The sequence below is a fragment of the Natator depressus genome, chromosome 4 (assembly GCF_965152275.1).
Source record: "Natator depressus isolate rNatDep1 chromosome 4, rNatDep2.hap1, whole genome shotgun sequence".
Taxonomy (NCBI): domain Eukaryota; kingdom Metazoa; phylum Chordata; order Testudines; family Cheloniidae; genus Natator; species Natator depressus.
Window position 1 is genome coordinate 33,479,246 of NC_134237.1, and position 27,509 is coordinate 33,506,754.

General features: G+C 41.3%; 1 protein-coding gene and 1 long non-coding RNA gene across 4 annotated transcripts in view; one reads left to right on the forward strand and one right to left on the reverse strand.

The window, feature by feature from the left end:
• EGF (epidermal growth factor) overlaps positions 1-27,509 on the forward strand; it is an 87,505-nt gene that overhangs the window by 49,645 nt on the left and 10,351 nt on the right. For 2 of the 3 annotated variants that reach the window (XM_074950741.1, XM_074950743.1), the window contains 12 exons: positions 1,664-1,812; positions 3,424-3,528; positions 6,050-6,273; positions 10,283-10,450; positions 11,400-11,549; positions 13,022-13,180; positions 14,086-14,202; positions 17,516-17,641; positions 18,478-18,600; positions 20,024-20,174; positions 22,688-22,852; positions 26,619-26,721. In XM_074950741.1, the coding sequence (XP_074806842.1) occupies positions 1,664-1,812; positions 3,424-3,528; positions 6,050-6,273; positions 10,283-10,450; positions 11,400-11,549; positions 13,022-13,180; positions 14,086-14,202; positions 17,516-17,641; positions 18,478-18,600; positions 20,024-20,174; positions 22,688-22,852; positions 26,619-26,721 (1,740 nt within the window). The remainder of the gene's footprint in view (positions 1-1,663; positions 1,813-3,423; positions 3,529-6,049; positions 6,274-10,282; positions 10,451-11,399; positions 11,550-13,021; positions 13,181-14,085; positions 14,203-17,515; positions 17,642-18,477; positions 18,601-20,023; positions 20,175-22,687; positions 22,853-26,618; positions 26,722-27,509) is intronic. The other variant, XM_074950742.1, reaches the window with a different exon arrangement.
• LOC141986345 (uncharacterized) lies at positions 1,132-27,316 on the reverse strand. The gene is made up of 4 exons (XR_012639253.1): positions 26,867-27,316; positions 22,332-22,387; positions 21,029-21,192; positions 1,132-1,205 (listed from the first exon to the last, which is right to left on the reverse strand). It is a non-coding gene; the product is annotated as an uncharacterized LOC141986345 (long non-coding RNA).

The window sequence follows — 27,509 nt, forward strand, 5'->3', positions numbered from 1 at the left end:
TAGGCAGCTGGGCACAGGTGGCAGGGGCTTCCCTGGGAGGGTTGCAAGGTGGCAACTGAGCAGGGGGTTTCACTGGAGGGTTGCATGCTGGCAGCTGCATGGAGTGGCTAACTGGGAGGTTGCACACAGGCAGCTGGTTTTGGGTAAGGTTGCCAACTGTCTAATCACACAAACCCAAACACTCCTGCCCCGCCCCTTCTCCGAGGCCCCGCCCCACTCACTCCATTCCCCCCTCCCTCTGTCACTTGCTCTCCCCCACCCTCACTTACTTTCACTGGCTGATGCATGGGTTGCGGTGCGAGAGGGGGTGCAGGCTCTGGGCTGGGGCTGAGAGGTTCGGTGGGAGGTGGCTCCAGGCTGAGCTTGGACTAGCTGGTTGGGGTACAGGAGGGGATGTGGGCTCTGGGAGGGAGTTTGGCTGCTGGAGGGGGCTCAGGGCTGGGGCAGGGGTTTGGGGTGCAGGACGGGGTGAGGGGTGCCTCGGTCGGCTCCTGGTTGGCAGCACAGTGGGGCTAAGGCAGGCTCCGTGCCTGCCCTGGCCCCGCACCACTCCCAGAAGTGGCCGGCATGTCCCTGCAGCCCCTGGTGGGGTGTCAGGGGGTCTCTGCATGCTGCCCATGCCTGCAGGTACCACCCCCACAGCTCCCATTGGTGGCAGTTCCCGGCCAATGGGAGTTGCAGACTTGGTGCTCTAGGCAGGGGCAGCACACTGAGTGCCCTGTCCCCCCAGGGGTCGCAGGGATGTGCTGGCCACTTCCGGGAGTGGCAGGGGGCCAGGTGCCGCTGGACTTTTAGTAGCCTAAAATCTCCCAGTTTGGCTGCAGTAGCTTCTAGGAGATAGAGCCTTCTTCTTTCAAGCAAAATACCCATTGAAGTTAGTGAGAGTTTGCTCGAGTTGAGTTTTTAAAGGCTCAAGAAAAATCTACAGTCAGTGCAAAGGCATTAATGTTGTTGTTAGCATTTGCAGTGAAGCTTTAGTGTTATTTTGTATGCTGTTTTGCAGTTCAGGATACAATTCTCTGCTGATACCAAATATAAAATGGTGGTTACCACCACTCCTACGAATGGTGGTAACCATAACTCTAAACAGTGGAGAATTTCAGATTTCGTCTAAGACCTTGCAAGGTTCTCTGTGTAGGCCAGGCCGTTGTGCCTGTCTGCAGCCCCATTAGAGTTGAGTCCTGGAACACCTTGCAGGACAGGGCCTGTTATTTAAGAAAATAACAAAGACAAATGTGAAAAGAGGTGGAACAGGAGGAAATTATATCCATCCCCCTCCACACACATGCTTTCATTTACTTAAATGATCTGGCAACTAAATATTAACACATTTCTTTCTGCCTCCTCCTTCTGTTGTTTCATGGGCTGTGTTCCACTTTAGGAGGTTGCTGTGTAAAAGAGAACCTTAGGTTATTGAGGAGGTGGTATGTAGGGCAGCTAGGATTTATTACTAAGCATGCTCAGCCTGCAGAAGTCATTCTGGTTGAAGATAAGTGCCTGTTTGTTTGATCAATAATCACAGGATACCAGTTTATAAATAAGTGAATAGGGATTTTTCCAAAAAGAAAATTCATAGTCAGAGATGAAACAGTAAGATCAGGGAAACTGGACAGAAATGATCTGTGAAATAGTTGAAAATAATTCTTATGTTTCCTCTTAACAGATTTATTTTGCACACACAGCCTTGAAGTGGATAGAACGAGCTGATCTGGATGGCTCAAATCGTGAAAAAATTATTTGTGAAGCTATAGATATACCTGAAGGTCTTGCTGTGGACTGGATTAACCGTAAATTGTATTGGACAGACAGAGGGTATGCTCTTCTCTCTGCACTGATGCCAGAGCACATATAACATTGTCATAAGATATATGGAATAACTGAACTGTAATGTGGGAATAATTGAGATGTTACTTTAAATACAGTAGTGTTTTATCAAGTAATTGTAAGTCATTACCGACTGAAAGCTTAGCATCTGAAAATCAATGTCAAGGTGTGTAAAAAATGTGAAAGTGTGTAAAAAAAAAACAATTCTCTGTGATTCTGATATTATACTTCTCGTACAGACAAAATTCCCACTGATTTCAGCAGGAGATTTGTCTTTGTGAGGACCAGGTGATCAGGCTCAATTGCAATGAATGTAGAATATGTGCTGCATATAAGCTCATGAACATTACGATACTATACTATACACATGACACATCTTGGACATAGCACAGAACCATTGTCTCCTTAATCACAGACCTTCTTGAGTTAAAGGAGACTCTTTGTTAACTCACTGTCATAGAAAGGATTATGTCCTCTTTGTGGCTTAGTCACTAGTGGATAATATGATCACACATGTGAGCCAGCACATCACACTATTCACGGAGGGGAAAAAAAGCCCATCTTTGGCAAAAAGGCAGTGTTGGATTAGAGCAACACCCTAGTGGTTATATGAAAGATGAAGGAGGGCTGCATAGCATGACCAACATTTTACTAGACAATAAAAAGTGATTCTGAATATGCAGATCATCTTCCTACTGTATGTGCTGTACTCTGAATTGCACCTTCCTCATTCTGTGATGTATATACCCAGGCGATTTTTGTTTGTGAACTGTCTGGAAAATATGTGGATCAACTTCCTGTATAAAAATTAGTAAAGTTCCTATGCCCTTCCTTCAGAAGGTATCCAGAAGTTCATGGATGGATTTGTACCTTTCACACATTCTGAGCCACTGCTTTTTTTCTCCCATGCCTACATTCCTCCTTCCATCCTGACACTGCTGGCCCTTTCCTTTTTGAGTCAGCTAGGAATGGAAGGATGTAGGTTTCCCTTCAGTCAGATGTTAATACTATTCTGACATTTGTTCCCCTGGATAACGTTTATGAGAGTAAAGTTTCTGCAATCTTTTCTGGATAAAATACAGGACTGGGAGTCAGGCCATCTTTTTCTGTGTTTGCTTGGGCACCACTCTGACTCAGTTTCACTGTCTGTAGAGTGAGGACAATGATATGTACCTGGCTTTGTAAAGTGCTTTGAGACCTATGGATGAAAAGTGCTGTATACAAGAAAAGTATTTATTACTTTTGTTCTTTAACACTTTTCCTCATTCAGGAGCTTATTCTCTCCTTGATTCCAATTAATGTTCTTAATAAACAGACATCCAATTCTCTACCTACCCGAAAAAAGTAGTTTGATTTCCTGCAGAGAAATCAATTTCCTGCTATCATTCTATTGGACCAGATAATGGAGCTATGACATGAATGATTAAAACAATGGGCCAGTCAGTGCTGGCAAGACTAGCTTCTGTATTTGAAATGCCATTCATTACACTTTATGGTCAGCTAAAGAAAATGACAGTTTAAAAACTCAGTGAGTATATTTTGCTAAAAAAGGGAATGAAGATAACAGTAATGGCTCAAATTGTGTCCTATATATTGCAGGAAGTCTTACATTGGGAGGAGTGAGTTGAATGGAATGCACAGAGAAATGATCATCAAGGAGGACATCTTCCAGCCCCGAGGGATTGCTGTTCACCCACTAGCTAAGTAAGAAGTAATAGATACTATTGATCTAAGAGTAGGTGGTGAGGAAGGTAAATATTAAAGCTTTTTCCCCCCTTCTCTAATTAGGAAACCAGTGTTCAGGTCCTGCCTTTTTCCCACATAAACTGAGTTTGTTGATCTCATCCTAGGATACTTGTCCACTTCTCACTGTTGGAAGTGGACTGCCCAGTGAAGCAGTAATTGGGTGTGTTGAGAGTGAAGATTGATGGAGTTGAGTGGGAGAAGTTTGCAGAGCTCCTGCCATCACTTGGCTCTATCCAGTTCTGTCAATTCTTCATCAATCAGCACCCAATTCACCTTGGAACGGGAAGAAAGCAGTAGATGACTTTTTTCTTCTTCAAGTAACTATGACTTTTATTGTAAAGACACCCATTTCCCTTTGGGACACTCTGTGACCACACATGCCATCTGTCTGGTTTTGTGTGGGTGGGCAGCTGTAGCAATGGGAATCTAGAAGCAGGTTTTAAAAATACTTATGGCTTCTTTTTCACTGCTAGGCTATTGTTAGTTGAGGATTAATTACAGGAATTATGTTATTACTATACGTTTTATACAATTATCACCTGGCACCGGTGATAAATTGTATATAAATAAAACTAAGCAAATATATATATATATATATATATTTAACTATATATATATAGTTAAAGTCACCCTCACTGGTAAATGTTATTAGTTAAAAAGGATTGTATCTTTTGCAGGACACTATATGCTCAGCTTTGAAAGTAATTTTTCCTTTTCACCAGGGAAGGAATTTTATTGCAGTTATCATATTCACGTTTAAGTAACATTGCAGTCTTTGAAGTCATATCCACAATAATCTACTGGATGTGAAGGTGCACGAGTATAAACATATATCTGCACTTTTATCTTAACTACATATCTGGTGGTGCATACATAATATGTTGATGGGGACATTAGAACCACCAAGTGATAGATTAGGGTTATTGGTGAAATCCTGGCCTTATTGAAGTTAATGGACTCCCATGGACTTTATTTGGGCCAGGATTTCACCCTGTCTGTAACAGGATGGTTTCTAAAACCTGAATTAGTGTTGCAGGGTTTTTCGGAGTCATTTTGATGTCAGGTATGTTTATCCTGCAGGAAAGTGCACTATAATTACTGCTGAGTGAAAAGAGTAGGTGGACCTTGTTAACCCCATCCAGGAAATAAAAGATTTTGGAAAGTGGTGATGGAACAAGGGTATGGAACACAGAGGGTCTCTAGGGAAAACACTTAGGAATACCTGAGTTTGGGAAGCTAGTTATAAGTTATCAATGGCAATAAAGTAAAATCTCAAGTTGAAAGTAAGATTGACCTATATATAGTGTGTCACAGAATGTCGGAGTTTTATGGTCTAGTTCCTGAAAAAGTAGGCAGAAGTCCAGGCGAGTTTTGATTACTGTTGACAAGATGATTATTTTTGAAACAGTAACTGATGAATCATTGTTTAAAGTTGAAGCAAAAGATGTATTGGAGAGGGACAGATATGGTGGGGTGTGGAATTAGAGCCTAGTGAAAATGTCCCTGTTGAGAAGTTAAAGGCTAAAGAAACAACAAAGGACTATGGTAGTTTCCATGATGGTAAATGTCAGTATTAAAGATGAAATTCAAAGTCAAACAAGAGTATTAAGAAATTGTGGGACAGATGATACTCTCCATTAGCAGTCCTTTGATGACAGAGGAACTGCTTGTGTCTGGCTAGTAGGATTTGGGGCCTATATGAGTACATTTAACTTGGCAGATAACTTGGCCAAATTCATCCTTTGATGTAACTCCACTGAAGTCACTGGGATTACACCAGGGAAATTCTGAGGCCCCAAAATGATTAGTGATTCTGCATGCCTTAATTTTTAAGTGCCCAACTTCAGTCACTTTAAAGGGGCCTGATTTTCAGAAAATGTTGAGCCCTCAACCTCTGAAAATCAGGCTTCTTTATGCTATCTCGGTTGGGCACCCATAAACTGAGCATCAAGAATCTTTACTTAGTTTGAAAAATTTGGGACAGGGCTCATTTTTGGTTTCTTTTAATATATAAAACAAAATAAAAGAAAATAATTTCCTTGCTGACTTGCTTACAGAGATGTGCATTCAGGATTCCATGTGTGCCCTGTAACAGCTGTTGCTATCACAGTGCCTAAAGCAGCAATCGCTCCATTATTATAGAGTGTTCTAGGATTATCATCTGTTGCAAGGGAAACGGAGAACCCTAAACTCAGTAAGATGCAGATGAAGGAAATGTTTCTTCAGAGATTTTATTTTAAACTGCAAAAACGGAATTATGTTCACAACCACACATATATTTAATATAATGATCTGGGATCATAAACCAATTTTTAAAAGATCAGTATTCTAAGTATTTGTTTTGAGGATAGGTGCCTTATGTCTTCCATGTGCCTGACTTGCTACAGTCAGTCTGCCATGAAAGAATTCTCCAAAACAAGATAAATGTGAAGGGAAAACATATTTGCTTACTGACTCCTTTGTGTTTTATTCACTAAAGGAGATTATTCTGGACTGACTTGGGGGTCAACCCACGGATTGAAAGTGCTTCCCTACAAGGCATTGATCGTCTGATTATAGCTAGCACTGACCTGGTTTGGCCCAGTGGAATAACTGTCGACTGCTTAGCTGACAAGTTGTACTGGTGTGATGCTAAACAGTCTGTTATTGAAACTGCAAGTCTGGATGGTTCTAAACGCCGAATACTTACACAGTATGATGTAGGTGAGGTTTTCGGGTTGATGATTACTTGTTATGTATATCTGTCTCTGTGTGTATGTGAATCTGAATTATGGGCCAGATTCTTCACTAATTTACGTCCTTTGTAGCTCCGTTGAGGTTAATGGGATTGTAGTAGGTAAGTCAATGCAGAATTTAGTATATTCAGCAACACCTGTACTAGAGATAAGCCATATTAATCACCCTCTAGTTGTAAGAGACCACCCCAAATCTAGTGCACAGAGTTCCATGCTGCCTTCCTTAGAAGATCTACCCCATTAAGAAAATGATATGTTGGTTCCTTGAGTTACTGCTTCACTGCATACATACATCAGTGGAGTTACACCTATGTAAGTGAGAGGAGAAAACAGACCTTTAGATTTTAAACTCTTTTTGTATCAAGGAGTATGTCTATACAGTCTTCAACATGCAGACATCTCTAAATACATAATACACACATTGTGAGCAATGGAAAGATGATCTTTGCAAGATGCTGGTGGCTATTCCTGCTCAGCCTTGCTGTGATTTGAGATGAGAAGATCACCTTGAGAGCTAGAACAGAAGCCTCAGCACAGGATAACTGATAGTCTAACACATTTAGAACAAACACATTGTGTGTGTATACAGAGCAGTGATTGCCCTTGGACACTGTCACATTGTTGACAACATATATTTTGTAACTGTGTAGTCAGTCTACAGCAGTGTTGCCCAAAAGGCAGGTCATGGATCAACTGAGGACTGCCGGCTGGGTTCAGATAGACCTCCATGTATAATCATAGAATCATAGAATATCAGGGTTGGAAGGGACCTCAGGAGGTCATCTAGTCCAACCACACTATCACACTGTGGTTATTTAGAAATAACCACACTATCACCGTATTGTGGTAGTGTTGTTCTGCCAGAGACCACATTAGGCAGCCATCTCATAGTACTAGGCTGCTCTTTTTCCCTGGTGTGGCTTGTGTTGCTTCTTCTGTGCCAGATTCCCCATCACTGATGTGCAGGGCTGCCTGCAAAGATGGGAGGACTCTCCAGTCCCTTGGGTACCAATAGGGCTGAATGGAGTGCCCTTCTAGCATTCCTTTCCCCTCCCCCTCCCCACAGTGCTACTCTGGCCTGTCATTCTTCTTTGTCCCCTCTGTGATAGGTTTGACCGTGAAAAGTACAAACTGTGGTAAACTCCACTTTGCAGCTGAGTCAGGCAAGCTGAGCTGCAAAGAAAAACCTGACAACTTCTTGTAAGTTTCACTTTGTTCTCCAGTGGCTGTCAAAGGGGTAGCATCTCTCGGGGAGCAAAGGAGAGGACGAGAGAAAGGAACATCACAGGAGAGTGGAGGAAAAGAGATGGATCTGAGACTATGGTGTGTGTATTGGGAGACAGAGAGGTGACATCAGACATGAGACTGTGTTTAGGCTGGTGAGCATCAGACCTATGCATAGGAAGGGGGAAAGAGATACAGAGTGACATCCTGGTCCTGTTGAAGTCAATGGGAATTTTGCCCTTGACTTCAGTAGGGCAAGCATTTCACTCTTGGTGTTTTATGGCTTAAAAATGGGACCAAGGGAGGGTTGTCTAAAAATTAATTTTCTTTCTCTCTGGTTTATTTGGAGTTTTTTTTTTTTAAATTGTCTCTGTCTTAAAATGTGTGGTCTGAGAAAGTCTGTGTGAAGTATTGTATGTATATAATTGTATATTATTTTTAAATGACATTCGTTTACAAACACTCAGCTGGACCCATGAACATTTTAAGATTAATACATTGTACCCTGGACAAATATAACTTCAAACCTTCCCAACGGTATCTAAATACCTTATACATACTTTGGGTAAGTATGCATTCTTATGCACGGGTGCCATCTAGTGTCGCTGTAGTTACAGGTCATATGTGAATAATGAGTAGAATGTACGGGCATCCGGTGACAGCGGCATGCGAGGCAGATTAGGTTTCTTAGATCTGTTCCATCATTATGACTGTTTTGTAGTTTGAGTAAAAACAAAGATGTGAGCACCTGTTCTAGGGGACCAACAGTAAAGGTCTCTGTTTATACAGTCCCTATTGTGTTTGGAGATACATAGTAATGGTACATAGTCCTGCTTCTACATGATTCTTGTAGGATGGATCCTTATTTCTTATTTTTAATTTTATTGGATCATTTCCCACTTTTATTTTTGATTTTTAAGTTGTGGTTAAGTATAAGTGAAAACTGTGAAGGCTAAATTACTGATGTCCCCATTGGGATGGGAGGATTGTGGTCTTCCAGGGGTGCAGGTTATGTGTAATAAAATTATTCACTATTTGGATGAAGACATTATCCAGGATGTTGGCAGGTTACTCAAACTTCACGGAATGAAATAAGAAGAGAATCAGGCCAAGGGAGTAAGCCTGATGCAGAAGACTTCAGGATATATGCTCATGGGATAGAAAAGGATTCCTAAATCCCAAAACAACATTTAAGAAAAAGTAAACAGTCTTGTCCACATCGGAACATTTCTTTGATATAAATTGAAGTGTGAATTGAAACCAATATGGTTATACTGGTTAAAAACCCCTGTGTGGACACACTAATTCTGGTATAAAAGTGGCTTTTTTTTTTAGTTTAGCTAATGTCACTTGGGAAAGGGGTTAAGCTAAACTGAAAGAAAGACACATTTATCCTGGAATAAGTATCCAAATGTGGGTGGTATAACTGGTAATATGTTTCTCATATAGACAGTGTTTTTCCAGTTGGGCAAAGGCTTAAGTGTAAATTGCGTTACTACAGGAAATACCTGTCACTCAACAGGAATACCTGATGCTACAGGCTGATAAAATGGGGCAAATATCCAAACTCTGGCAAGAGTTTAGAGTTCCCTCCAAAAGCAGCTAAAAATATATGCAGGTCCAGTATATGTGATCTGTCTGTGGGTGCACTGAGGAGAGGAATACTTGTCTAAATGTATAGGCCCATAGCAACCTAACAATAATCTCTAACTCTGACACTGATACTCAAATAGCCAGAATTAGATAGCATAGATTTCTTTTAAAAATCTAGACAACAGTACTTGGCATCCTTAACTCTGAATTGCCATGCTTGTGTTTGGAAATCATCCCCTTATTCCAATTTGAAAATTTAAGCATATGTTCCGTTACCAGTAGAGACCTGCACGGATACAAAATGTATCTCCGTGGATATAAATTGGTATCTGCGAAGCTGCAGGGCTCTGCTGGGAACCACAACAATGAAAGCAGTAGCCTGTCATGCTGCCACTCCCAGGAACCAGTGCCTTGTGCTGGCAGCTCCTCTGATGTGGCTGTACTGCCCCCAGCTCCGCCACAACCCCGCCCACTGGGGCAGGCACCAGGCTCACCCGCAGCTGTCTCTGGTCGTGCTAATGCATTGGGCAGGGCTGGGGGCGATACAGATATGCCGGAGGAGCTCTGGGTACAGGGCACTGGCTCCTGAGAGTGGCTGCCTGACAGGCTACTGCTTTTGCTGCTCTGGGTCCCGGTAGCGCCTTGCAGCTCTGCGGATAATGATTTATATCTGCCGATATCTGGATCTGCACATATAAATTTTGTGTCCATGCAAGGCTCGAGTTACCAAGGGAAAAACTGCTATTCTATGCACTATTTTGAAAATGAAAGGGTTCATTCTAAGCCGTGTAGGTGAATGGTGTAGTATACTGGCTTGTGCATGTACACACATGCGCATAGCACTGTCCCTCATAGGATGGAATCAAAATGGAACCAGCTGTATCACAACTTTGCATTGGTAGCAGCTAAAAGAGAATCTTGAGAGGCAAGGGCCTGTGCTTTTGGACTAGGAAGAGCAGGGTGCGACTGCTCATCAACAACCATTCATGGGCACTGATATTTTCCATCATCTACTGATAGATACATAAAAGTGCAAGTCTGGGTATCTCTACGGTATTGCTGTGTTTCTAGAAAGACGTGTGTGGATACCTATTTTGGTTATGTGCTGACTTGTGTAACTTGAACCTGAACTGGAATTGACGAGTATAATTGCTTTCTAGGCCATCCATTTGATGTAGCAGTATTTGAGGATCACATTTGGTTCTCTGACTGGGCTAAGCCTTCATTAACGAGGGTGGACAAGAAGACCGGCCAAAACAGGGTACGTCTCCGAGGCAGCATGCTGAGACCCTCGTCAGTGGTTGTAGTTCATCCTTTGGCGAAACCAGGTATACTGCAAAAGTTAAGCAGTCATTCCCTTACGGGCTTCTTTTTCTGTTCGCTGCTATTGGTACAATAGACATTTAGAGGAGGGAATGTTCATCTCTGAAATAGAATTTTCAAAAGGCTCCACATGCACAGTCAGACTGGCTTTTATTAGAATCATGCGAAAACTGTTGTTTTCTGGAACTCTGGAACTCATGGGGGCATTAGTGGGTTTGTTCTCAGCTTGGTGTGTAGACTTTGGACATGCAGCTCCCCCATTAATGCTAATAGCTCTTGCATCTCTAAAGCCATGTGCTTCAAGCTAAGAATATAATACTTTCTGTAGCACTAACCTGACCAATTACCATGAGACCACACTCTTGATATCCATCTATCTCCTTTGTGTAGCTACCTTCTCCTTATACAAATAACAGTGATGTGTAACACCAAAAAGGCACCTGTGGAACCTCTAAGCTTCTTTGGTTTGAGGGCCAAACCACCTGATTTTTCTGCAAGGGACAAACTCCAACCCATTGGAAGAGCTTGCAGGAAGCTTCATATTGCATCTACCTTACTGAAGTGAATTGTCCTATTGATTTAGATACGACTCCTTGTGTAAATAAGACAGTCACAGTTTGACCCAGTGCTTACTATCCTCTGCACAGAAGTAAGCCTTATAGAGGATGATAGGGCTCCAGGTGTCCAATAATAAAAAGCATTCATAATAGCTGTAAGTATATCTGTGTATGATGGAAAGCATGCAGTTCTGCTTTACTGTCATTAAGGAACACATATACTTTATTGTACATGTCTCATCTTAACAAAAAAAAAAGTGCATTCTCTTCTGTGTCAGTTTTAAATTTTTTAACTGCTTCATATCTGCACTGCCAACAAGATAAGATCATTAATAGTTGAGGATTCTCCGAACGTATGGCTGCCTCCTGCTAAGGTGCACATATGTCTCTCCCCTAGGGGCAGATCCCTGCCTTCATGAGAACGGAGGTTGTGATCAGATCTGTGAAGACAGATTTGGAGTTGCTCATTGCTCATGTCACAAAGGCTTTATGAAAACCCAAAATGGAAAAACCTGTCAGGCCCTGAATATTCCTGAGACAGCAGCAGGTATCATATTCTTTTAGTCATGAAAAAAAACTTGTCTTCAAAAGATACTATCAAATAATAATGTAATGTATTTTTCTTACTCTTCACAATTTGTGATAGCCTTGTAGACATTTGAAAACAGCATTTATTTCCCTTTTATAGGCATTTTCTTACTCTGTCACTCCCCTGCCTTTCTTCTCTCTCTCTCCTTCCCCTCTGGGTTTTGAATGGAAGTCAGCATGTAACCAGTTTGACTCTGCATATAATTCATGTCTTCATGCAAAACGATTTACACACAATTCCTAACCACATAGATGTGCCGTGTTTTGACTTCATGTGTGAGCAGGACTATTACATGACTGTCAGGTTCTAACCGGGTTCTGCAGGGCAGAATTTCCCAAAGTATCTTGACAATTTACTAAAGTGCATTGCACCAGGTGGAAAAACACCAACTCTCTGCTCTGCCCCTGGCATCAACAGCTGAGGCATATGGGAAAACTGCTTATATTTTCCAGGAGTGCATTCATACACACTGGTGTATGTCCACACTGCATTGTGCTACGTGTGGACAAGCCAATATGGTTGGCACACAGTTGAGCTGGAAAAAATGCTGCTTTGTGGTTGCATGAATCATGTTAGCTGTGCCTGTGTCAGAGCCTGGATATGTGCAATGTTTCTATTAAGGGTAGGAAGGTCCTGTATTTAACAACATATTTCAACATAAGGGGTTAGAAGTCACAACAATTGTCTCCGAAAATTAAGGCTTTTCCTCAGTGAACTTAAAGAAGCAGCTTGACTAACTCAGCCACTAAAAACTTAAGCAAATCTGACATGTTCTATCCTGTAGGGGAGCAATGATTCACATTCGCTAGTCAATATACTGTAGGCTACAATTCTTTACTATCCCCCCTCAGGATGGATCAAAGGTTCTTTGTACCTCTGATTTTTATGATTCTGTGTTCTGATATGGTACCCCCAGACTGAAAAAAAGCATCAACTCTCTACCTTCTTCTCCCATACCCTATAACATACTGGCTTATACAGTCAGGCTCACCTGAACATCCCAGTATCTTGTGAAGGTGAATTGCTGTGCCTTTGAAGTGAATTGCTGTATCATCTTTAGCATTTTTAAAAAGTTTAAAAAATCACACTCTTTTACACCTCAGTGGATGACCACTGGGGCAGTAACATATGAATCTGACCTCTATAGTATTGGACCTTGACACACAGACATCAAAGTATGGACCTTCAATGTTGACAAGTCCAATTGGGGAATTAATTTAATTCCTTCCCATTGTATTTGAGAGAACCAACCACTGAGTGGATTTTAGGCCTGGGGGAACAGGCCAGAATGAGAACAATCTGACTTTTGTTTTAAATAGAAAGCCACAGATTCTGTGACTTGTGAATTACCGATTTATGTATGACTAAAAATCAGAACTTTGATTCAGTAGACTTCAACCACCTGTTCTACTTGTCTTCAACATTTTCAGGGGGTATCTCTGTACAGAAGAAGGCAGCACCACAGAATAAAACAGCAACACTGGAAACCGTATACCAAAGTCCACTGAATAGTAGGACATATGGGGATACTAACAATGGGGAGGAGCTACAGACCCAACACTTGTTGATGGCTGAAATCATGGTGTTTGGTAAGGTCTACAATTTTATGGTTCACAAAGGTCATGGCTGTTGTACTGAAAGTGAAATTCTGAGCTGGATACAAATTGGTTTATTCAACTGGATCAGAGATGAGTGGTGGAACATAGAGGAAGGAGGGATCAATCTGTAATGGTCATGCTGCCTATAAACACCACCAGGGAGAAGAAACAAACATCAAGGTTTAGGTATGGATGATATGAAATTAGAAAGTCTAGTCAGAATCAACCACAGGTGGGATCCAGAGGGGCACTGGATTAAATATGGACAGAAGGCTTTTGCTTAACAGGAAAACTGTAAATCACAAAGAACTGGATCAGAAAAACCAAAAAGGGATTAACAGCTTTTCTTGCCTAGACACTTTTATCTCAAGTTAATTGCTATGAACGTTTGTACTTTAAAAATCTGTTAGTTTATGAATTGCCACTATGAGGGTCAAATCCTTTCTTCTCATCAGGCATGGGGGAATTGAACTTGTGACTCCCATGTCCCAGGAGAGTGCTCTAACCACTGGGCTAATGGTTATAACAGCGGCCTGGTCTCCTGCCTGGAAAAATTCATTTTGGGTCCAAAAAAATCATGTTAGCTCAACCCCAAATGGATTTTTTTGATTCATCAAAATTTTACACAATTTTGGGATTCAGCCAAATCAGTTATTCACCCAACTCTGATGCATTGTAAGGTTTTGCTTACGCTGGGAAAATGAGTGGTTAAACACTGTTTATACCTAGTGTAGACAAAGACAGTTGTGTTTAAAATTGTTAGCTGGTCATTGTTAAACCTAGGGGGCCATGTTTTAAAACTTTGGCTGTACACGCTTTTGTGTAAAAAGTCCATTTGCTCCTTTGATTAACTGAACTCGTCAGTGTGGTGGACTTTGATTTTGTTTGTGCTACAGATCGAGATGACTGTGCTGTGTTAGAATGTAATGTCAACGCCCAGTGTGTTCCCCTGGAAGATGGTGCTATGTGTCAGTGTTTGAAAGGATTTACCAGGGAGGATAAATCATGCTATGGTAAGAGGAAGTATTAAAATGTTCTAGAAAATGATAGAACTGAAAAAGCCGTCTGTCTTTGACATATCCACAGCATGAGCCATCACAGGAAGGTCGACAAGACCGCTGTGTTTAGACACATCATTTCCATTGAAAAGGATAATGAGCAGAGACCATGAAATGGAACGGTTAATTATTACATCCATTATTTTCCCTTGAATCATGAGTGTAAATCCTATTAATATCAATGAGTAAGACAAATTTGCCGCAGGTGTAACTCTTCTGACTTTAGTGCTCTTAATTCATAAACATTATACCAGGGATGAATTTAGTCTGTTGTGGGAATAGAGAGAGAAACTATGTGCTACAATGCCCTTAGCAATGGAGGATGCAGCAAAATGCTGAAGAAGCTCTTCTCATGAATATGTGGGAGCCTGGTCCCGTGACTTTCCTAGAACACTGTGAAAGAGAGAGCTCAAGTGTGTAAGTGGCAGCGTTATCAGACGAGAGGAGAGTTCCCCTTGAGCTCAGTGTGGAATGTGAAAGCAAATAGGATCCACTGAACATTCATGCTCATTGTAGTAACATTAGCGTTTATAGTTTCTGCAGGCTGCAACCACTAAATATGCACACTTTAACCGATGTAAAAGATTAGCAGGAGTGACAGATTCAGACGATGTAATTAGAGATGAGGCCAATAAGAGTGGATATGGTAGAGGGTGATAAATAATTAATGCTACAGAGACCTACTTGCCTTTTCACATAATGCTAGAACAAGGACACATCCAATGAAACTGGAAGACAGCAAAATTGATAGGAGGAAATACTTTGTTACACAACACCAACTATCCTAGGGAACTCATTGCCACAGTCTTTTGTTGAGGACAAGGGCTTGGTGGTAATCAAAATCACTTTATGTATTTAAATAGAGAACATCCACAGCAACATCAGCAGGGTAAAAAAAAATAATCATCAGACCTAAATCCTCGTGCTTCCCAGCATAAGCCAATCACTGGCTGCCTGGGGTTCGGGAGACACTTCTCCTCAAGGCATGTCAATTGTTCAGTATGATTTTGTTTGTACCTCCCTCTGAAGCACCTGGAACTGGCCATTCTTCCTGACAAAACAACTGTAGATTGTTCTCACCCAGTATTGCAATTCTGTGTTCCTATGACACGTCAGACATTCTATTCAGTAGAGAGCAGAGATAACAAATACAAATTATGGGGGCAATAGAAATACAAGTATAATATATTTATTTATAAAATGCATCTAATTACAAAAAGCTCAAGGCACATAGATATTATAGTTGATGTATAATTTAGCATTGTGGATTCTCTTAAGGTTTAATGGGTCTAATGCAATGTTTATATTGTATAGTTATGTGAGCTCCTCTGCCTGTCTCTTTCTGGTATTAGAATGTGCTCTTGGGTACTCTTGTGATGAGACCAGCTACAGCACAGTGCAGTTAGCCCATTTGTGCACTCGCATAAACAATAAATAAAAGCACTTTATCTTACCACAAAGATAAAGACAAGGCAGACCTTGGAAATAAAGCACAGGCAATCAATTGACTGTAAAACACCAAGGACACTTGCAGCATTATTTTAATAATAGTAATTGGGAGGGAGAATAGATATGAAATGTTTGTTTCATTGAACTATTGTACCTTTTCCTCTTAACCCTTGTTCCTCTTTTCAAAGTCTACATTCCACTTCATATCGTGCTTCTGGAGAGCAAGAAAGGAGGCAGTTTTGAGATTAGGTTATACACTCATGATTCAGGGAATTTATTTGTCACTTAAATTAAATGGAAAGCCAGGCACTGCAGATCAGAGGGGAGGCCACGGGTAAAGAGAGAGAGAGTGTGTATATGATGCACCCTCATAGGACAGTAGACTTTGAAGCTGAACATTGCAATTTCAGAGATAAACACCTTATCGTGCCTGGTTCTACCTACAGCCCTTTTTTGGCACAAATAGAAATTTACTCAAGTATGTTTTTAAAGCAATTTTGCACCACAACTGAGATCAGCAGGGGTGCTCAAGCTTGATACCCCCATGGTATAAAAGAGGGGCTGCTGGCAGAGCATTCTCCACCTTTACTTTAGAATGCTCACCCACTGCCAGTCCAAAATAGCCTTGCACATACTCTGCAAAGCCCACCTGTTTGAGCGGGCTTTGGGGGACGGCTAATGTGTTTGAGGGTGCCTTGGGGGAATGTGTGGTGGTGGGATTTAAATCATACTGATCATATGACATGGGCATCCAGAGCTTTATTTCGGAGTGCCCTTTGGGCTAAAGTTCTTTTTCTTTGAAATAAAAATCAATCCATAAATAAGCCAGGTATTTCAAGGAAGCCTAAGGGAATTAGGCATCCAGTTGAATGGGGTTTAGGTGGCTAACTTACTCAGGCTTTTTTGAAAACCCCAGCCTCAATTCATGGCCACAAATAAGGACACCTCAGATCCCCTGCTCACTCTTCCCAGTACTTTAGAAGCAAAATGATTGCTCTGTACTACAGAGTAAGGCTGACATAAGGCAGCTTATGTCGACCTAATTATGTCAGTTTACACACTCCAGCCTTGCTCCAGCTGATGTAGGTGTCCTATTAAACCGACATCATAATTCCACCTCCACTGGAGGCATAGGCTCATGTCGGGATAGATCAGGGGGATGTAAAGTCCCTGTAGACACTGTGTTACTTACATCGGCTGTTGGCTGTCATTCTTGTCTACTTTCATCCATGCTGAAGCCCTGAAATTGACAAGAAAGCCATGGGGCAGGTGGTGGGCTCCAGCTAGAGCCCAGCTGCCCCGGGCTCCCCATTCCCAGCCAGGCTGCATGCTCCCCGCTCAGAGCCTGTCTTCTCTCAGGCTTCCTGCTCTCAGCCCAGCTGCTGCCTGAGCTCTCCACTCCCAGCCAGGCTGTGCCCTCCTGGGCTCCCCACTCCCAGCCAGGCTGTGCCCAGCCTGCTCCCTGCAAGGAGCCCTGGTGCGGCATGGAGGCTCCTGGCTCCACGCTGCTTGGAGTCTGGCTGCCCTCAGGCTCTTGGCTCCCTGCCTCAGCTGGGCCCCTGGTGGGGAGCTGGGAGCCTCGGTGTAGCCGCCAGGCCCCTGTGGGGAATGGGAAGCCAAGAGTCTCGGTGCAATTAGTGTGGTGGTTGTAAGTCGACCCAACATAGGTCGATTTATCTTTCTAGTGTAGACGTGCCCCAAGTAAAGGTAACAGGATTGTTTGCGGGTGGGTCTCATACAGTCATTTCTTTTCTATCATTTCAGCATGTTACTCCATGAATAATGCGTCCCTTGGCTCCTAACATTGTTTTTCTCATAGATATTGATGAGTGTGCTCTTAACATGGACCGCTGTAATCGATACCTATCGGACTGTATCAATACCGAAGGTGGCTATGTCTGCAAGTGTCTGGAGGGATACAGTGGAGATGGGCTTCATTGTTATGGTGAGGGGGAGTGTGAGGGTGACAGGGGGAGTGAGAGGCAGTGACAGAATGAATGAGGAAGTAAGAGACGTGTCTAATGATTTGGATCGGCTATGTGTCAAGATGTGAGAGTTGTGTTAAGTGTCTATAATGATCTATCCCACTACTTGGTCGAAAAATGGCATTGGAGCCTGCATACTAATATTAGACTAGTAAGCTCCCCAAGACGGATGACATTTATCATCTCAATTTTTTTGGCTCTTTTCCTACTGTTTGATGTGTGGCAACATCAGCAGCTGATCAATATGCAAAGCCTCTAGTTGTCAATGGATACTTCCCCTTGGTGTTTACACTTTGGTGGCTATGCTGGGGAAAAAATGGGTGAACCAACAGAGATTTATTGGAAATCATTACCATGCATATAAACTAAAGCAGGTATTCAGTGTGTCATAATACTCCTCAAATAATTCTAGGTTAGTTTAATAGGCATGAGCTTCAAGGTGTTGACATTTACACCCTGAGTACATTTAAAGACGTGTTAATAATCAGATCCACTGATCCCACTGTCCTTTAATTTTATCGGTGAAGCTTCTGCCTTCTCTTTCCAGTGGAGGATCTACTGTCCTTCTCCCAACACTGCAATCCTCTGAGGTGCAGGGATGGATAAGCCTACCTGTCCTCCTCTCACAGAGAGCACACTTTCTTGCTCTTTCATCCCACTTGCTGCCAAGAATATTCTGTGGATCGAAGCTCTGCAGCATTCGTCCCAGCGCCAGTAGTGCTGAGCCCATTGCTGCCTGTATAGAATGACACTCAGAGGCATTCGTTCTTCTAACTGCGGACTGTTTGGATAACAGATATCGATGAATGCAAGCTGGGGACACACACGTGTGCAGAAAACACTGTCTGCACCAATACTGAAGGAAACTACACTTGCACTTGCATTAATGGTCTATCTGGAACTGAGGTCAACTGTGCTGGTGAGTAAAGTTAGTGAATAAGCCAAATAACCTGGTCCCTAAGTAAGGAAGGTTGAGTGCTCCAATAGATGAATCATCCTGGGAAATTCAGAAATTGCTGAATAATGATGTCAGGCAGCCTGTGAATCCAATTAAATTGGTTCTGGATGCTGCTGTTTGCAAATTGCACTTCCCCAAGAAGAGGTGGGCTGAGGAGACCGGATTTTGGTTTTACAAAGCTGGGCATCATGAGTATTTGATTCCATTTGTTGGAAGTATCAACATTCAGGGCCAGCTCTAATTTCTAAATATAATAGCTTACAGCTAATAACCACTGTCTTCTTTAAGAGCAGATATAGTTCTTTGTTTGGGTAATACCATGCCCCTCTTGTGAGATGACCTAAGACTCATCATGTCAAGTCATTTTTCAGGTTCTCCAGGGGTTCAGCCTCTCTGCACAGAGCCAGCACAAGGTGTTGTGGCTCAGGGGATACAGCACTAGTCTGGGTCTTGAGAGGATTGGGTTCTAGTCCAGTCTCTGCCACTGACCAGCTGTGTGACCTTAGGCAAGTCACTTCACCTCCCTCTGCCTTTGTTTCCTCATCGTAAAATGGGGATAATAATACTGACCTTCTTTGTAAAGTGTTTTGAGATCTATTGGGGGAAAGTGTTGTATAAGAGCTAGGTATTATTATTGTTTAAGTCCTACTTAAGCCCTCAACTAGAGTATAAAGAACAGATTTTCAAGAGTGCTCAGCTCAGTCACCAGAATAAGTGGCCAGATTTTCAGCAGAGATGGGTGTGTTGACTGCTAAGCTCTTTTGAAAATCTGGCCATAAGTGTCACAACAGGAGCTGAGCTTCACTGACGTGCCTCAATGGGAGCTGATCTCCTTTGAAAATGTGGCTTTAAGTGAAGCATAGTCATTGTGCTGGTCCCCTACCTAGAGGTGAATTTTCCTCTTGCTGGTATACTGTCCAGTGACAGAAAGCATTCTACAAAATTCTCCGAGACCCGTCTGTGCAGAAAAATGAAGGAAATTATGACAATGGAAGGTGACCAGCAGATTCTCATGCCCTCTTTGCAAGAATCCGATTTTTCAGCAGTTTTAGCTGTAACCGAGAAATGGTGACATTAAATGATATATGACTTTATGCCTGATTCAGCTATGGAAATAGATAATGTTTTAAAAATCCAAAGCTTAAGTTTGCTCTGGTTGTTTGTGTGGTGGTAATAGAAAAACATCATAAACTGTAGAAACAAAGAAAGTATATATTGTAGTTCCACCTTAACCGTGTGCAGATGGGCGAATCACAATCTGTTTATTGGGGTTAAAGAATCTTACTTATTATCTTGCCTGGAAATGCTGAAGCTCTGTACCAAGCAATTTTGCCAGTTTAGCCAACGACTAAGATGTGCATGCATGTGAAATACTGTATTTCAGAATCTGCTATGCCTTCTACCACGAGCACCAGTGATGACAACATTTCCTCTGAACAAGATGGTTTTATGGGCTGCCCTTCTTCATACGAGTCCTATTGTCTTCATGGTGGAGTTTGTATTTATGTTTCAATTCTACAAGACTATGCGTGCACGTAAGTATAGACCTTTGTATCATCTGTGCCAATGTATGCCATCCTAGAGATACTGTGATGGGCATTTCCCTCAAGACAAACAATGAAGTATTTTGCCATATATGTTCTCTGTATTTCCTACAACTGTAAGCAGAGCCTGCCCTTTATATTCAGTTGATATAAGTGATGCTCACTGTGTTCCCGAACATTGCAGTTAACAGTAGCATTTGATTTCTTCCTTGAGTGCTTGATTCTTTTGCACATATTTGCTTCAGAGTCTATAGGTACATCTACACTGCACACTCCTGTTGGTGGCATGTGGAGTACATACACTACATCTCCCCTATAGCATAGAGATACATGGCAGTGAAGACAATGAGCTGAGCAGAATCAGGACACATCTGACCCCTGTGGGTGTGAACTCTACTCATCCAAGCGGTGCCTCCCCCAGCTACACTGCTGTTTTTAGCAGTGTAGTGTCCTCTTGCCTCTCCAGTGCTGGAATCTTTCCCAGCCGCAAGGAGAGACAACAGCAACAGAGAGAGGCTCCATCAGCTCCCCACTGCCAAGCCTTTGCCTGCTGTCCTCCCCCCGCCACAGCCTTTCACTGACACATGGAGCTACACGCCACAGTGTGAATGCAGCCTGCTTTTTTCTGCGGTGCGTAGCTACACGTACCCTACACGCAGTCGCTAGAGGTGCAGTGTAGACACAGCCTTTGTAGGGTAACTGGCCAAACCAAGGTGCCCACAGCTTTAAGGAATACCGGATGCATCACAGTTGCTTTTCATTTCTACTCCTACATATGTATTTATATATTTTTGTACGTGTTTTTCAATCATAATACTTAGTTATCCACATCCCTGCCAACTCACGTGTCCTCCTTGGCCTTTCGGCTTCTCCCCGGGTTGGTTTGCTGCAGCCATCTGTGGTGCTCTGTGATGGGAGAGGACACCTCCATCCATGCCCTTTCAGACTAGTACCAGCCTTCAGCACCTCCACTTAGAGATTGAGGGATTTTTGTCTCTTTTGGGGCAGTCTGTGTGAAATTATCAAATACAACGGTCCTCTTAAAAACAAGGGGTTCATTAGAAAAAAGAGAAAATGGTAATAAAACAACAGAAATGGTTTGCATATCAGACCTCATCTGAATCCTTTCCAAAGCCCAAGAAGGCAGGGCTCTCTTTAGGGGGTGTCTATGCAAACACTTAGTTTGTGGAAAGCTGGGCTATACATCTACCTTGGACTAGCCTGATGTGCACTAAGTCTTCGTGTGGGCCCTGCTGCCGCAGACAGATTATTTGTGTTTAAAACTATATACCATATGGCAGAGGGCTCCCTTTTGAATGATTATTTTTATATTTGCACACTAGATGGCAGTATTCCCTCATTTAGACTGTAGAATTCACATTAAATACAAGAATGTAGTTAGGGGTGAGAGGGGAACTATGTGTTTAGTGATAAATTGCACATACCAAACATAATTTGTTTTAATTTGATTCAAATGCTCATATTAGAGAGTGATCCATTTGGCTTGTATGGAATTTATTGCGGTTTTACATCATAAACATATTAGCATTGTTCTAGCTCTAGTGTGTATTTGTCATATCTTGTGACTGAAACAAGGTGCATGGTCTTAATTTAGTAATTAATGTTTGCATAGCATTTGAGATCATCAGTAAAGGGTACTATAGGCCACATCCTACTTGCTTTACTCGTGGGTGGTTCTGTTGACTTCAGTAAGACCAGTTTGGTGAGTGGGATTTGGGTCTACATTATTAACCCTGAAAGAATTTTAAGAATCTAGTTTACTTTTTGCTGTTTATGTTGCATTGTTCCCTTTTTGTATTTCACTCAGCTTGGACAATGAAACTAGATTGGCAAGATTCCCTTTTATTTTTCAGTTTCTAGTCAATTTCATGAACTTTTTTGTGTGTGTCTGGGGTCACAACACTGAAGGGTGATTTTTTTTAAAAAAAAGCAGCAACTGTTCATTTAAAATTTTAAAAGATCCTGCAGATATTTTCTATCCATAAGAGCTTTCGTAATGCCCCTTCTTCCTCTTTCCCCATTGCTTTTAACAACAACAACAACAACAAAAGTTTGAAAATAAAACCAAATGATTCAGCAAGATCTCATTTTCAAACAGTCTTTTATAGGGAAAAAATTGAAACTTACCTGTTGGAAGATGCTACTTTGAAAATCTCAGAGGAACATTCCCTTATGGAAAATGCCTATAGAATTTAATAGAAAATATTTTTTTATAATTTTTTAACCACCTCATAGAATTGAATAAGGAATTAGATCCCTATTATAAAATTCTGTAAGATGTTTCTATAAATAACATCTCGCTATTAAATGGTGGTTAGAGAAATTTCTGTAAAACCCTCTTGGTTTATTTAATCCCTGTTAAACTTTACAAGACTCTTCCATAAGGGATGCACTTGATGAAGCAACACCAAAGGTGATTCAAACAGTGACATTTTTCTTTTCCATCATTGGTTACTGTGTGTGCTCATTTGCTTTTTTGATAGCTGTGTGACTGGTTACGTGGGGGAGCGCTGTCAGTTCAGCGACTTGGAATGGTGGGAACAGCAGCATGTGGAGCAAATGAAGAAGCGGAACATCACAATTGCAGTTTGTATAGTTGTGCTGATCCTGCTGCTCCTCCTGGGATCTCTTGCTGCTTACTGTTACAGGTAAAACTTTCAATCACAAATTTACAACACAACTCTGAGGTACCAAGCAGTTTTTGCATAACTAATGGTGAAGTATAGGGGCTATGCCAGTTTACAGCAGCTGAGGATCTGGCCCCACATGTATTTTGCTCTTTTTTTCTTTTCGGTAATTTATCCTATGAATTATTCACAATCCATCTGAGCTCCACTCCCTTGTTTGCAGTACACACATTGACATTAATGAGAGTTACATGTGTTGAGGGAGAAGAAGAATAGACCCCATTAGGTTTGAAGAGGATCCATAATTTGTATTGACGAGGAAGTTCAGACGCATGCCCTATAATGCATATTTTTCCCCTAGGTTTTCTCTTCGGTACCCCAGAGCTGCAAAGCAATTGGTAGGGCTTTGCCTTTTCTGTGATAGCCATCATGTGAGGTTGCGGGGGGGGGGGGGGGGGAGGAGGAGGGGGGAGTGGGCTGTGCCTGAGAATTTTCTTGGCCTGGGAAGATCAGGTACTGGAAGCATCAGCAACAGGGATGTGTCTTCTACGGTGTCTCTGTTGGGAAAGTTCTCCCATCAATCTCTAATGCCTCTTAGGGATTGCACAGGGATGGGCTGCCTTTTGGTGGGAAAATGCCCTATAATCAACATGTTATTTATAAACAAACTGTTCCTATAGATGACAGAGGGTCTCAGTCTTACAATATATTGCAGCCCCCAACTTGCCAGGGTGTCACCGGGAGCTGAGAAAGCAGGATCAAACTCTAGGAAAGGAAATTCTCATGCAAATACCTGTATCTGTATTTAAGGACCTCATCACCCAACTGTTCTCGGAGGCTATAGTACAATCTTATAGTTTGTACTTGGAGCAAAATACCCAGCAGCCAAATCAAGACACCCTCCTCCTGCGTAGAACAAAAAGAAGGAAATAAACCTGCCTACTAGTGTGTGTGGGTGTATGTATGCGTGTGTATGTTTTTTAAGATCAGAGTCCATTAAACACAAATAGCCATTGAAGTTAACATAATTTTTTTCTTATTTAATTATTCATAGTATATTAGACCAAACAACTGGAAGTGCTGCCATATTTCTTATGTTCTATTGACTGATTTTAGAGTCCTGGATTTAAACCTAATTGCAGGTTGGCCTGTGTTCATGATTTGGGATTCAAAGACAAGTCAGCTGAATTATGTATATAGAATAAATGTACAGAGTTAGGGTTTCTTAACTCTGTGTCTTTAATTGAAGCTGTCATTTTAACAAAGTGAAAAATACAGATGGCTTGAAGGTGCAGGGATATTCACTGATACAGTATATTTTTTTCCCTTTTTTTCCTTTTCTTTCGTAGCTGCACTCTGTTAAAAACAAAATCTTTGTCATTTTGCCCTGATTTACTTTTCTTCTTTATCAGATGGTTTTGATCAATATAACTGTTTACCTCAAGAGCAAGTTTTCACTTATATGCTTGACTGGCTTTGTACTACAGCTATTACTAGCCCAACTAGATCAAAATGAAACTACTGATCTAAAATCCCTATTTAAGTGGAGCGTAGAAACCAATATTTTGATTGAAATTGCTGTTTTGTTTTTTCTTGTAGCTGAGTATATTTTGAAACATATTGATTACATTCCATGAACAGATTGGTAATACTCGTACTCTCCCCCCATAAAACACAAACTCGTATCTCTTTATAATTGCAAGGATCTAAGGAAAACTATGTTTATTCACTTCCAAAATTTATAATGTAGAAGGCAAAAGAATTGATGCACTGTGTCAATTTGTTTAGTGGATATGGTCAAATAAAACAGAATTATTGTTGTTAATATTTAGCACCTTATATTTTTATAGTGCTGCAGCTGGATAAGCCTCATGTCACTTCTTTGAAGCAGGGAGGTATTAATATCCCTATTTTACAGGTGAGAAAAAGTGACTTGCCCAAGGTCACAGGGCAAGTCAGTGGCACAGCTGGGATTAGAACTGAGAAGTTCCTGGTTCCAAGATCATGCTCAGTCAACTGGTGTCACTGCCTCTTCAAATTGTTCTCAAAATTACACATGGAGATCGTCAAACCTGCCTAGTTGTTCTAGCATGTGTTGTTCTGTATGCTTAAAAAATGAACAATGGAATTCAAACAATCCTTTTAACTGGGATAGGCTGTTGTGAGCACATAGTTCCTGTGTGTGAGTTTTGCTGTGGGCCTGAGTCACTTCTGGAACTGTCAGGCACTAGCTCCCTTTGACAGTTGTCCGTAGAGTGCCAAGTGGTTCACATGTGGCTTCATGAAATACTATCTCTCTTCCATCCTGTCCCCTGTCAGGGGGATTTTTCTACATTTGATCCTCTTGGAGTCTATCACTCTTGGGGGAGAGTCCTTGGCTTTGGAATTAACTTTCTCCAGCGATACATCAGAGCCTAGGGTGCAGGATGCAGTGCAGGACACCTCCTCTAAGTCTCACATTTAGTTTCTAGGGTCAGTAGCTACAGGGAGGTACTTACTATCTATGGTGGGGATGGGTCTGACTTATCTCCACCAGAAGACAATTTTTGGTTTGTATTTAATTTCTATAAATGTGACAAAATATGATAGTTATGGGCATGATACAAATAGCTAATTAACATGTAAAAGAAAGGTGAAATAAAGAGGAAAATTTTCATTTAATCTAATAAAGATCAATTGGTAACTGGCATTAAAAGTAGAGCTTATCAGATGCAGTAACTCGTTTTCCATTAGAATTAATCTGGAGACATCTCCCAAGTTAAGTTTAGGAGAGAGCATGGATGATAGCTAAAGTATTAACTACTCTAGTTAACGTTTCAGGAGAAAAGCTGTATGTGTTTTCTAGTAAATGTATTCTGTCTGTGATCCCAATTCAGGAAACCACTTAAGCACCCGCTTAAAATGAAGTAGGTGTTCAAACTCTTCCTCAATAGGGATGCTTTTCCGATATGGGAGTCATAGTCATTTTCAGTCTTATACTACAGTGATCATTGTTCAACTGCTAAAATAGTGCGTTTGAATTGTGAAATTGACCACTTAGATCTGATTACTTGTATCTTTTTTTCTCCTCTTAATAATATTATTGGCTTTTTTCAGAACTAAACAGTTTTCCTCTTATATAACTATCTCTGGTAGACTTACTCCAGAAAATGTTTTAGTTCTTAGAATTTTGAGTACTCTAGATTATGAGTAATATTTACTATATGATTTTCTGAACTTTTGTTGATGTCATTCATGAAAACCAATGAATAAAAAGGAGGGCTGGATTTTCAGAATTGTATACGCTCAAATAAGCATGCAAGAATGCATGCATATTTACTTCCCTGACTTGCACACACAATTACAGGGACTGGACACACGGTCATAGCATTTGTGCATGCGTAGCCCTGAGTATCTGGCCTTTTAATAAAGAGGGAAAAAGCCAAATTTGTAAATAAACAAATATTACAATAATAAACAATCTTATATTTGTTTACTATTCCCTCCCAAATCCTTGTTATTTTTATAAACTACATGATACTGAAGGCACATTGTCACAAACATTTTATTACTGTACCTACTACTGTTTGAACCATTCCACTTTTGTCAAGTCAGGACTCTTTAACCACACATCTGTAATTAGCAGTAATGTACTAATTGGTCTATATGAAAGAAAACAAAATACATCCACTCATTTGTCAGTATTAGCAAAATATTACCCTTCGCCAATAAAATAAAACGTAAAAGTAAAATGGCATCTGTTCCTCCCAGTGACAGTTAATTTGTCGGGGCTTTTGTTCTGTTGCAGAAGTCAGAACTTCTGTAAGAAGAATCCGTACGCAGAAGCGATAAGAAATGCCAGGAGCAGTGCCGACAGTGAGAACGTGACACCTACTAGCAATAAGCCTCGGGTAACTATATTAATATGGAAGTAGGAAGGATCAAAGGGTATTAGGGATCCACTTGAGATTATCCATCAAATAATTCTCATCTTAACTATATTAAATAACTGCTAGAGTCATCAAATACTTTGCTGTGAACCGTAGTTCATCTTACCTCATTGTTATCCCGCAAAGTTCACAGCTGCCTGAATGTATTGCAACCATTAGCCGGTGTTATTGTTAGCTTTGAACACAACAGTTGGAGCTGTGTTCTAAATTAAGGAAATGGCAAAGTGATGACATGGCATATCACTGAGTTATTTTCACAGGAAAGTATGCCCTCCCTGTAAAAGTTTTCTTGGAAGCCAAGTATTCTGCATGCTGGGCGAGATGTCGAACTTTATATTTGGGTTTGATGCAGTTAAATACCTTTGTATCAGAAGCAGGCTTGAAAAGACAAACATCCAATCTATTATGGCAGCTTGGGCGTGAGCGAATATAAAATATTCTTTTAGCCATTTTTTCTTGATGCAGAGGGTCAAATTCTCCTCATGGTCGGACTTGTCCAAGTCTGTTGAAGTCACTGGGGTTGCACCAGTGTAATAGAGATAATTTGGCCCCATAAAATCTACATTATGGGCTTACGGCACCTTAGAGACTAACAAATTTATTTGAGCATAAGCTTTCGTGAGCTTTCATTGGAAGTGAGCTGTAGCTCACGAAAGCTTATGCTCAAACAAATTTGTTAGCCTCTAAGGTGCCACAAGTACTTGTTTTCTTTTTGCGGATACAGACTAACACGGCTGCTACTCTGAAAC